The sequence below is a fragment of the Anomalospiza imberbis genome, chromosome 1 (assembly GCF_031753505.1).
Source record: "Anomalospiza imberbis isolate Cuckoo-Finch-1a 21T00152 chromosome 1, ASM3175350v1, whole genome shotgun sequence".
NCBI classification, from domain to species: domain Eukaryota; kingdom Metazoa; phylum Chordata; class Aves; order Passeriformes; family Viduidae; genus Anomalospiza; species Anomalospiza imberbis.
The window spans coordinates 61,446,576-61,459,803 of NC_089681.1; the positions used below are offsets into that span (position 1 = coordinate 61,446,576).

The following is a 13,228-nucleotide window of genomic DNA, read 5'->3' on the forward strand; positions in this document are numbered from 1 at the left end:
AGTGTTCATTTGTTTTCAAAGACAGTAGGATTGAGTATTTCATGATTTAAATTTGGTAACTTTCGAAAGAATTACTTCAATCTTTGTATCATTATGGCATTGTGGTATTTGTATATATTTCACTTGCTTTTAATTTTTTTAGTTAAGTCCGTGTAACTTTTAATCCACTTCAGATTCTTTTCATTTGGAGTATCTTTTTTTCCTTATAATATCATGAAAATTAATTAGAAGCAGTTTAGGGAAAGTTTACATATGGAATTGCGATAATTTTCATGGGAGATCTGCAGTATTGCCCTGACTGAATTAAGCCTTAAGAAGCCAATTTTGGTTGTACTACCACTGATTTTGACCGGGTTTGACTCTAGTTCTTTTCTTCCAAAATTGTGTGGGTAAAAAAGACCAATTGATGCAACATTATTAAAAGAATTGGTTAATGGGCATGAAAGAACATAAAAAAAGAATGTCAGAAAAGAAACATAAAAGTGGCATTAAGGGCACTTGGAGGAACATCTTAAAGGGCAAGAGAAGATCAGACAAGGAAAAGTAGAGGGAAGGGAAGTAGCATATTATGAGAAGAACAGGCTGAGCAAAGGCAAGAGAAGGAAAAAAAAATTCAAAAAAAGAAAGACAAAGTGAAAGAATATGTCTTCATAGTATTGTTATTGATTTTTGAATGCTTTCTCTTGAACTATCTAAAGCTCTTAAGAAATCAACTTTACACATAAACCAGACATAGATTTATTTTATCAGTGCTATAGGCATTGCCATATAAAGTATGGAGATTCAGGGGAGCTCTGGGCATGGTTATTCGACATTGCAAACACAAATGCCTTTTCTTGGACATGTGCTTCATTTCTGCATTTAGTACTGCCTTCAAACTGCTTAAGCCAAGCTGAGCTCATCCACTCAGTGGAATGAATTAAACTCCACTTCTGAACATTTCTAGATATAGACCCAGGCAATTTGAAATACTAGTCCAATGTGGTCTTTGGGAAGGGAGGGATGGCATCCATGAAGCTCCTGCATAGACTTACTAGACTTCGTCTTTTGTAAAAGGGGTGTAGAAGAGCAGGGGATTATGTAGCTTTCCCTCTACTGCTCTGGAAGGCTGCCACTGTAGACTCTCCTATTTCAATTCTGTTAGCATGATACAGAAGAAGGAGTACTTGACTCTCCCAAAAGCTGTTAATTTAGTTTTGTTTGTGGGTACTACTGTCTGTCTAGAACTCCATGGCCTGTTCCATGCAACAATTCTAAGTGTAACATCAGATTCTTTCCTCGCTCTTGAACAGTAGGATGTTAATCTCCAGTAATTTTTTTACCTATTGCTTTAGTAATATAGTAATTTTTTACCTAATTGTTATAAAATGCTGCAATGCTTCTGTCAGAAATGTAGTGCTCTCTATTTGGTTTTGTGCTTTTCATTTAGGTCGGTGTTTCTAATGCTTGACAACTTCATCCCCTGCAGAGATGATTTTCTGTGCTATATGCACATTTGTGCTACTATATGGTATTATATACAGTATTAATTAACACTTTCTGCCTAATGGTTGCTGTAGAAGTCTAGGATTCTTTTTAAAGAAGTTTATGTATCTTTCATTCAAGGGGTGATACTTTTCTGAGTGTCATTAATGCACAGCCCAAATTATTTTGAGTTTTTACTTCTCATTTTATTCTGTGTTCATGTTCTCTGCTCTTCTCATGTTACACTAAGTTGTATAGAACATGTTCTATTTTGTATATAAATTACTCTTGTTTGATCTGGTATTTTAACAGAATATTTCTCTTTTTGCTTTCCTTAGGTTTAGCTCAGTCGGGTGCATGGGGTTGCTTTGATGAATTTAACCGCATTGAACTTCCAGTTTTATCAGTGGCAGCTCAGCAGATATATATTGTACTTCAGTGTAAAAAAAAAAAGAAACTTCAGTTCACTTTCACTGATGGTGAAGTCGTTGACATGGACAGAGAATTTGGTATATTTCTGACTATGGTATGTCTGTAAATACATGTAAATGGCATCATTGTGAAAAATCTTTTCTGTTCCATTTCCTATTGAAATTTCCCCGTTGAAATATTGGAACTGTCTGTTAGAAAATAGTTAATGAAACTTGAACAATAATTTGGTAAAATAATTATGATATAATTTTCTCTTGTCCATATTTTTAACTGGATTTTAGGACTTGAGGTATGCATTTATCATTAACTATGTCTTTTAAGGACTTTTTAAATTGAATTTTTGACAGATTGAGATTAAACTTAACCCTCTCATATTTTTAGTCAAAATAAAACAGAATTGACCACTGCAAGGACTACTGTGGCTGGTCTGGTCAGTATTTTACCACCTGTGAAGAAGTTTTGACCTCAATCCTAGAAGACAGCATGAGGGAAATCACCCTCACTCTGGCTCACTGGCCTCCTGAAGATTTATCTTTGGTGCCTGTGGACTGCTTCTAGCAGTGCAGGAGGCAAAGCAGCAGTAAAGTATAAGAATACCTTAAAATCATCTTTGTATCTCTCCCTCCTTAGCTACCTACATACCCACTCAAAATGGAAGCCTTTGTCTTTATTTTAGGGGGTCCTACCTTTGGAAAAGTGTTAATGTTATCACTGTAATTTGAAAAAGAGGGCAAATAAGTGCCATACAAAGGCCAGGGGAAGACAGTTTGGAAAGAGCTGAAAGAGATGAAAGAAGTTATCACTGCACAGCTAGTGACTACAGTTGTCACAACTGAGCCATGCAGTACTCATATGAATGACTTAGACATCTTCAGAGTAAGGTCAGATCCATTAGTTTAAATTATACTTGGTAATGGCTTGCACTGCTTGACTGGCTTTGTGCTGAAATGGTCTGGGAATGCTCACAGGGGACAGTAACCTCCAGCACTGGAACACTGTCAAGACTCTGAGGAAGTAACCTTTTAAAAGAGCTCCAGCAACATCTGTAAGTGGCTGTCTGTCTTTTAGTCTTGGACATCTCCAAATAACGTGTGATACCCCATACTTCATGAACTGCAGTATTGAGGCAGCTGTGCACTGATGTGTCATTGTGACATGATCAAGTTATCTTTCATAATTTCGCATGTGCTCCTGCATATGCTGAATGGTTAACAGGAAAGACAAAACTTCCTACCCTGCCATCGTTTTATGTTGTTTGGGTTTATAAATTGCATTTTCAGAACCCCGGCTATGCAGGACGACAGGAACTTCCTGAAAATCTGAAGATTCAGTTTCGCACGGTTGCCATGATGGTGCCTGACCGTAGCATTATTATGCAAGTCAAGCTGGCAAGTGCTGGTTTCCGAGACAACCAAATCCTTAGTCAAAAATTCTATACACTCTACAAACTCTGTGAAGAGCAGTTATCCAAACAGGTAAAATAAATATTTGTCCAACTGTAAGTTGTCACTGGAGGGATATGGAGATGATATACATTCATAGAATATATAATTATTTTACACTCATGAACCTATACATTTTTTAGAGTTTTCAGTTTCAAGTTCCAGAAACAATGTCTGAAATGATCATGTTGTTTTTATTTTTCACAGTAAATTGAGTAGTATAACAAGTTTGATTTGTGATTCTTAAATAGAGTGCAGTTACTGGAGAAGTTATGAGGAATGTTGTATATTGCTGTGCTGAACTTGCAGAGGGCACATTTTTCAATGTCTTCACTTATGAAGGCCAGGTCTATTTCAGAGGCAGTGAAATTGTAATTATAAATAACTACAGAGCACCTGCAAGGCTCTGTCTTGCTGAGTGTTACTAGAAAGACAATACTGCTGTTCCATTTGGGATGGGGTGTTTAAGTAGAAACAAATCTGGTTCTTTCCTTTTGTATGCCCTGTGCTGGCTGTCCACTAGAGTCTCAATGAGAAATCATATGAACAATAGGAAAATTGTGGCTCAAATGCCTGCTTTGGTTGGATAATGGTGAACCCGTGCTAATTGACTACTATACTACATTACTATGTACTGTACTATAATATACTACTGTATTATATTACCATAATTTTAGTTCTATACCACATATTTATTAGTGCTTGGCTTTTATAAAACTAAGTTTTCTTATTGCCTCAGTTTGTGTGGTCATTTTTTGTCCAGGATATGATTCTTTCCTTCAACGTGGAAAAGGTATGTAAGCAGGTATCAGAAATTTGGCCTTCTACCTCTGCAAAGGTGCTTTGCTTGTTTTGTGTTGTCACAGATGCTGGAACTGCTTCACCCTTGGACAGTGTACTTAAAAATTTAATGCATACATTCAAACAAAACCTAACTGTACAAAACTTTTTTTAACTATCTTAAGTATGTACAATGTTTTATACACAATCATTACTGCATCTGCACAAAGAGTGCAGAGTTTCTCTGTGCAGTTTGGTCATTTCTTCAGGAGAAATTGCCCTCTGGAGCCTCTGAGATAAGGAAATTCTCCATTTATCATGTGAATCAACATACTGAAGCATATACCTATGTCTTATCAGTTGGCCTAGGGATCATAGGAACTGCCTGGAGGACTCTGTGAAACTGTCTGAGATTCCCACTGGGAAAAATGCAGAGCCAGTTATTCAAATCCTTTGTTGTGAAGGCAGGTAGCTCAATCACCTTGTCTCAGATCAGTCCTTTGCCTCATATATGCTGATGCTAGCAAGGGAGTTCCTTGATATTTATGAAAATTAATGACCAAGTGCTCTGGGTGTGCACATAGGCACAGCCCTTACACTCAGCTACATCACAATTTCATATCTGCATCTTATGCTTATATCTCACTTATAACTGAAATTTCATAATACTTGCTAAGTAAGCCATGATGTCACTGGGGAATAGTCTTCCATGCATATTTATAATTTCTTCAGGACCACCTAACATTTCTACAGTATCCATCAGAGAAGCCTGCTGTAGTGATCTTTCTTCTAACCCTTTATATTATATCATGGATCACTATACTCAGTAGCATGGCTAGAAAGCACGGCTTTCTGCAAACCCATGGTAATATGCTAGTTTGTCCTGCCTGTGCCTGTTGAGCAGCCCTTTGGACACTCATTCCCTTGTCTAAATCCATTCTATACAGTCATAAATCAGACAAATTTTTTTTTCCTCTGGTACTTATGGAGGTGAGCAGGTGCTATACCTCTTCTCGAAGTGAGATCTGCTAGAGCAGGTGGCTCAGCACCTTGTCTAGATGAGCTTTGAATATCTCCAAAGATAAACAAACAGTGCACAGACTCTTTGGTCAAGCTGTTGAAATGTCTGACCACCTTGTCTATTCACCATTTTGTGTGTGAGGATGTTATCAGAGACAGTGTTGAAATCTCTTGCAATGGCTCTGCCCTGCTGTGTTGCCTTTCCAGCAGATATTGGAGTGTGTCAAGTCCCCAGTGAGTATCAGGTCTTGCAAAAATGAGGCTAATTTCAGTTGTTGAAAGAAAGATTCATCAGCTTCTTCCTTATCTGGATGCTTGCAGCAGACATCTGCCACAATGTTGTTGAGCCCTCTAATTCCAACACAAATTCTCTCAACTGGCTCATTAGCCATCCTAAGGGAAAGTGTTCCCACTCTTTTACTTTAAAGGGCAATTTCGCATCTCTTCATCCCATCTTGTCCTTCCTAAAGAACCTGTATCCGTCCATTGTACCTATGCCCCCACATTTCCTAGTTTGACTGTAACCCTGTACCTGTACACAGAGCTGTAATTTTTCCATTTTGTTGTCATGTTGCATGCCATGGCAAACTGGCACTTCAAATTAGCACCTCCTTCTTCTGTGAGAGCTTCTGCCACAACGCTGCTCTCTTTACCTGTCCTGATCTGTACACATGCACTTGAGAAGGATCACTTTCCACACTATCACCATCCTTGACATCTCTCTTGTCCAGCACAGACTGGATCTTCTGCTTCTCAGTTAGGTTCACCACTTCCTCCCTTGAATGTGTGTTGTTATTGTGGTAGTAATGAAATAATTTGAAACACTTGCTGAAGTTCCTTGTGAAGTTTGTTGTAGGTTGGGGAATACATCTAATGTAATATGTGATTATATAGAGAGAGATCTAATGAGTTCATCAGATTAGATATAGGAGTCTCATGAACTGAACATATTTCTAAGGCTACAGTGGGACATAAATTGCTTCTGTGTAGTCAGAAAACTAAAATTGTCTTTCTTAGAAGCGTATTTGATTAGACATTAGGAAGAAATTTTTTACTGTAAAGGGTAGTGAGACACTGCCACAGGTTGCTCGGTGAGTTTCCGGACTCCCCATCTTCAGAAGTGTTCCAGGCCAAGTTGGATGGGACTCTGAGTAACCTGGTCTAATGGAAGGTATTCCTGCCCATGACAGGGGATTTGGAACTAGATGATCTTCAAGGTCACTTCCAAACCATTCTGTGACTCTATTATTCGTATTACTCTTTCTTTCCCTAATGGAACTTATTTATTAAAAATTTTAAGGGTAAATTTGAAATTCCAATTCAAGCAATGCTGGGTTTTCCAGGCAGTTGACTGGAAAGATCAGGGTCACATAAAGAACCAGTGCAATAAGAAGTGGCAGAACATTCCCTGCTTTGAGCAAATGCAGTATATCAACAGAAGGAAATAAAGCAAACAAGCATTCTCCAGCTGAACTTATCCCACAGAAAATCTAAAAGGAATGTGCTGGAAGAAATACATGAAGTCCTCCAGACATTTTACACACACAAATGCAGACTCTGTAGAAAGAGGAACTCTGACTCACAAGTAGCCAAAGGCACCCTGACTGACTGTCATCTCCTTCAGTAAAGAAAACCAATAAACAGTAAAGTAAAAGAATAGTCCTTAGCAAATGTAGGAAGCTCAAGATGTCCACAAGCCTGTGAAAGAGTTATTCTGACAGAGCTCCAAAAGTGAATTTCTTGGCTTTGTTATGAGACTTCTTCCCTAGAACGTCCTTCCACAAAGCCTCATACAGCTTAGGGGAAAACAGAAACTGAAAAGAAAAACCTAACAAAGCTTCAAAGCAAATGAGGTGATAATCCCTTTTTAAAAAATCATCTCTTTAAGGTGCTTTCATATGGAGCAAACCATTGATATCCCTTTTTTTCTTTTCTACATGGAGCAAACTTTGCTTCTAGTAATGAGATTTTTTTATTTTATATTTTTAATTCTTTCTTTCAAGAGCATCAGCTATATCACTGCAGTCCGTTTTACTCAGGCACAATCTTTAAAGATTGTTGTTAAAAGATGTAGCAGAGAAATAACTCATAATCCATATTTGCCAATAAACTCTAGCTCCTCTGTGCCATTCCCAAAAAACAAAGCAGTTGCAAAACTAGAAAACAGATTAAGGTAAATTAAGGATGGTCACCTTGAACCACCCATCATGTAGGTCAGTTGGAATGCGCCAGAAGTTCTGTCTTTAAAAGTAACTTAAGCTTATTTTAAATTTTCTGGTAGGTACAAAACCACTTCAAATTTAATGAAGTCATCACTTCTGTAGAATCACAGATTTGTGTAAGTTGGAAGGGACCTCTAGAGGTCACCTTGTCTAACTTCTTGCTCAGCACATTAGAGCAGATTGCTAAGGCCCTTCTTGAGTTTTGAATATCTCCAAGGATACCTGGGTACTCTCTGGGTACCATTTCTGTGTTCAGCCACTCTTATTGTGGAGAATCTTTTCATTATGCAAACGTTGCAATTTCCCCTGTTGAAGATTTTGACATTGCCTCTTTTCCTCTCACATAGTCATCATTTGCTGAACTCATTCCAGTATGTCAATGATGGTCATCTAGCATGGAGAAAAAGAAATATATCAGTCCTTGTCATGATTCTGGGCATTTCACTAGGACCTGCCATTTACTAAATGATGATGAAGTCAGGTGACATCTGAGTTCCTCCATGTCACACTAAGTTGTTAATCTTTTTGTCTTAATGTTTCCATCTGCAAATAAGATTTCCTGGCAGTACATGGCTGTATATTCATACCTAAATTTTTCAACTGGTAACAACTTGGCACCTGATTGAATAATAGAAAATGAGGCAGGGCAGAGCCTTGCGGAATCATCCATCTACTTTTCTGGAGGAAAAATAATTCTTAGTTAAATAAGTTGCTATTAATGTTTGTCAGTGTTCTTAACATTTTCTATTGATGGATAGGTTGCAGTTTCCCAGGCAACATGATCCAAAGTTTCATTTTTGTTATGGTCACAATGTTTTCTCTAAAAGTTAACTCAAATCCCCCTTGCTGTAATTAAGCACATTATTATTTTCCTTTCTATTTCTTCTGTCTTCCTCTTTACTGGTATCTTTTGCATGTTTAAGACTTTTATCATTACTCATCCTACATATTCACTCTTCCTACTTTTACAGTAGATTTTGTAATACTTTTTCCTGAAACAGTATGTTTTCTAGTCAACTGATTGCTTTTTTTTTTTCCTTTTCAAATTTCTCTTCTGTAGGGTTCATCTTCAAATGTGGAATTCAGATTTTGGTCACAGTATAGAAATGTCAACTACAATAGAAATATATTTGTAATTGTCCTAAAAAGAACATTTATGCTTTTATTGCCCACTAAAATTGCAGATAATCTGTTGGGGAGCTTGTGACATCAGTCCCATGTCAGATATTTTTCTGCAAAGCTTTATGCACCTGATTTGTTTCTAAACTCAATGAAGAAGAGTTGCTACTCTTTATTAAAGCAGTTGGTTATTACCGTCTTTGGTATTTTGCAATTGCCTTTATTTAATTGCATCACACAGCGATAATGTATTGAATTTCTCTGGGTAATTTTGAACTCTAGTTGTGATCTAGTTCACCAGTTTGGTATCATCTGCAAACCTAATCAGTAAGTTGTTTCTTGCTGAAAATTCTGGGATTTACATAGTGTATCGTTCCAATTTGTCAGCCTGGGAAATAAGGGTAAGCTCTGTATCACCAGAAAGTACACTTTCTGGTATGGACATACAACACTAGAAAATATCTTCAGGATTTGATAACAACAAAACTGGAAATCTATTTGAAAAGACAAAGAGTTGTGAATTGAATATTATTGAAAAGTTCTGCAACATTCATTTATTTAGTGAATTTAATTTCAGTCCTCTCTTGTTTCTTGTTTTGATCTATTTGATCTTTATAGTTCCAATTTTGTTTGTGCTCTATTTCAAGGTTCACTATGACTTTGGGCTTAGAAATATCCTGTCTGTTTTAAGAACACTTGGAGCAGTGAAAAGATCTAATCCCCAAGAGCCAGAGAAAACTGTTGTGATGAGAGTTCTGCGGGACATGAACCTCTCCAAATTGGTATTGTAGCACTGATGACTTGCCCAATAGAGTATTTTGTTTGCATTTTTAAGGTTCTTTATTATGCACTTTGAAAAGCTATTTTTCTTCACCAGTTGGATGCATTATTTTGCAGTTTTTAATATGATTTATAAGTGAGTTGATAATCAGAATACAGTTACTGTGTGAGCACAATTTGTCTTTTAAAGAGAGGAAAACACATCATAAGCTTTAGCTGAAAAAATCTTTGGAAATACCATGAGATCCTAGGGGATCTACTTGGTCCTCTAATTGGTTCTTGGTTTTAATTCTTTTTACCCTAAGGACAGAAAGGAAGAATACATTGTATTAACTCTTAATAATGTCACCAAAGATCTTTCTTAATCCAGAATCTCAATTTATACATTTCTTGGGAGTTTGTTGCCTTTTCAGAACATCGTAAGAATTGCATTGAGGTAATTGGAAGCAGCTAATACCTAATTGTATAGTGTAACATCTTTTGATAATACTATTTAAAGTATTCATCTTTCTTTTTATTGCTGTAATTAAAAGGTTATAGCATGTCTAGACTTTGTGTATTTACCTTGGGAATCACTTTTGTGATGGAACCAGTTACTCTTTCTGATGTTAATCTATTCAGCATGTTGGTACACGCGTTCAAACCTATAGCAATGCTTCCATGATTTACAGAAGGAAAAAATAATAAAAATTCTGAGACAAAATATCATTGGAATAAATCTTGCTGACTTATGTAACAAATGAAGAAATATATCTGTGTATACATTGAAGAAAATGGTATTAAGTTGTTGACATTTTATCAGCCTAAAGTATTTAATTTAGAAATTATTACTTGTGATTTCATTGTATGAAACTTACTTCATAAAACTGATGGATAATTATAATATTTGCTTTGGAAGATATAAGATTTTCACTGCCGTCTTTTAAATAGCTTATCTTGAAGATTGTTTACAACTATTATAATAATTTCAATAAATAAATAATGTGTTTCCCCCTACTTTATCCTTGACAGGTAGATGAAGATGAACCTTTATTTATGAGTCTCATTAATGACCTATTCCCTGGAATTACTCTGGATAAATCTGGGTATCCTGAACTACAGTCAGCCATCCACAAACAGACAGAGGAAGCAGGGCTTATTAATCATCCACCATGGATACTTAAACTTATTCAGCTGTATGAAACTCAACGAGTCCGACATGGTTAGCATGCTAGATGAGGCTTTGAGACTGCATTGTGTTTGAGACTACATTATATTATCTGCCACTAGAATGCAGATTAATTTCATGAAAAATGTTAAAAAAAATTAATAGATGTAATTTTAAAGCCTATGTGGGTATTTTGCTTGGGAAGCTGTTATGACATTTTTTTTAGTGTGCAATCCTATGTTGCATTACATTTTTATGGGGAGTATGAGTGTGGCCTTTGGTGATTGAAATTTCTATAGAACAAGTTAAAATATATTAATTCAAATCCAGAAACAGCAATTTTGTTGAGTGTTCTGAAAACCACTCAGAATTCAGTCATGAAGCTCGAGTTTAATGTTACTGTGAGATTATAATGTTGAGAAGACTACCAAAAATAATTTCTCAGACCTTTCTTTTGATAGACTCTACCATGCATGCAACATAATTCCAAGTGTTTTCTTTGTGATCGATTCTTGCCATTTAAACTGAGGAGAAATAAGCTTTCCTCCTGCAGGATCAGGGGAGTTAGACAAGATGGACTCCAGAGATCCCTTCCAAGTTCAACCATTCTTTGATTCTATGAAAATGCATTTTTACAGTGCAGAAAAAGGCATTGAGTAAAGTTTATCCTGTCCTAAGAAGAGTAAAATAGACATTAGTAAATCCAGGTTTACAATTCATAACTCAGTGGAAAAAAAATACCCCTAATTTGAAATATCCCCCATACCCCTAACCTCTAACTAATGATTTTTTACTATAATAAGGGGAAAATACTAAAGAAATGTAACTAAAGCAGCAAAGATTTATAAAGATATCATGCTTCTTATTCTCCCTTTTCTTGTCATAAAAAAAGAATAATCAGCTTAAACTAATGAAATAAATTAAATACTCATTCACATACCACAGTCTAAGTCCTTAATGCCTTGAATTTTTAATTCAGATTATTGGTTAGACCAATGAACTGGTTAGTGTTGTGCAGACTTACTAATTTACATCCAGATTTCTGGATGCAGTGTTCCTCAACGGCTATTTCTATATAGGAACCACAGAAGTTTTAATCTTATTAGCTATGATTAAATGTGTCTCTTTTTAAAAGAAGCTGTTTGATCTGTGAGGCACTACAGCTCCTCTATTCCTCAAAAATCTTCAGAATCCACCATGACATTCTGTTTAGATGCCTCTTGTCTCCACACATCCCTAATATTCCCAGGAGAACATGCAGCTCCAATTGTCCGAACAGTTGGATGCTCAAGCCAAAAGTTTTTTTACTTTCTATGACAAAAGTTACTTCACTGAGGGGGAAAGATTATGTTTTCCAGACTTCCACTTTTCCTACTCATGAACTTGAATTTATGGAGACGTCACCATGGAATTTCAAATAATGAGGAGAAATATGGCTGTATGTGCACATGAAGTGCTTTTATAAACATGCATGAACACACACACACACACACATACACACACACACATACGCACGGAGATTCAGTGCGTGGATCCTGAAATCTGTTTGGCATAATAATTTTGGTTGCAATATCACTGAAACCACCAGAAAAGCCATTTGGTTAACATTGAAGAGTTTGTATTGCATTTCCCCATATATAACATATGGCATGAGTGGTGATTTTTTGAGCCCTCAGATTGTTTCAGGGAACATCCAGCACCCTTTAGTTTTAGGGGAAATGTCACACAATTTGCATGGCACTGGATTAGGTTTATTATTTGGGTATGTGATTGTTCCATACTTTTGTTGAAGAAGTTTTCAAAGCTAACTAAGGATTATTTTGTCCAGTTGCCTTTAGGGCTAATAGGAGTTATCTAGGTCCATTAAATTACTTTGGAAGTCTCAATTTGAATGTCCCATCTGATTTTGGACAGATTGTGGGCCTATTGAATGAAAACATAACCAAAGAAGATCAACAGTAGGCTCAATTTTTTGTTGAAGACATGATTTATTTTTCTTAGATAACACATATACATTGATGAATTAAGTATGGTTGCTCTAAATCGGTTTTATGAAAGAAAGATCTATTAAATGCCAGCATGGGTGGATGCAGGTACATATTTGTGCAACTTTTGCATCAGAAAGATGCACTCGATTTTGTACATTACTAAAGATATGCATTCTCATTAGATACACTTAGAAATTTCTGGATTTTTTGCCACCATTCATGTTAATGTCATTGCATGAGAACATCAAAAGACAGTTGTGTTGTCCCATTAGAAAAAAGAAAAAAGTTGCCTGAACGTGGATACAGACCCACATAGGCTTGCCTATCATAATAGAGAGACATTTATAGAGGCCTTGAAATAATAGTTTCAAATTCTGTTTCAATCAAAATTAAGTGGAGTGAGAAACATCCTTTTGTATTGGCTTTTGATAAAAATAAAACAAGGATCATTGATGCAACGAGCCATTAAACGGTAGCACGACACATTGATATTTCATTTTAAACCATGTTTATATTGTTTTAAGGTATGATGACTCTAGGTCCAACTGGTTCAGGAAAGACAAAATGCATTCATATTTTGATGAAAGCAATGACAGATTGTGGTGCTCCTCATAAAGAGATGAGAATGAACCCAAAGGCAATCACAGCTTCCCAGATGTTCGGTACCCTTGATGTTGCTACAAATGACTGGACAGATGGTATTTTCTCTACATTATGGAGAAAAACTTTAAAGGCAAAGAAGGTAATAGATATTGTATCATGACAGACATTTAATACTGTTTCCATAAGGTGTCATTACCTGTCATTTATCTGAAAGGTCTTCCATTATAAAAT

General features: G+C 36.2%; 1 protein-coding gene across 9 annotated transcripts in view; it reads left to right on the plus strand.

The window, feature by feature from the left end:
• LOC137476415 (dynein axonemal heavy chain 5-like) overlaps nt 1-13,228 on the plus strand; it is a 149,226-nt gene that overhangs the window by 54,164 nt on the left and 81,834 nt on the right. For all 9 annotated transcript variants that reach the window (XM_068194727.1, XM_068194721.1, XM_068194694.1 and 6 more), the window contains exons 43-47: nt 1,803-1,990; nt 3,177-3,371; nt 9,127-9,261; nt 10,271-10,460; nt 12,919-13,136. In XM_068194727.1, the coding sequence (XP_068050828.1) occupies nt 1,803-1,990; nt 3,177-3,371; nt 9,127-9,261; nt 10,271-10,460; nt 12,919-13,136 (926 nt within the window). The remainder of the gene's footprint in view (nt 1-1,802; nt 1,991-3,176; nt 3,372-9,126; nt 9,262-10,270; nt 10,461-12,918; nt 13,137-13,228) is intronic.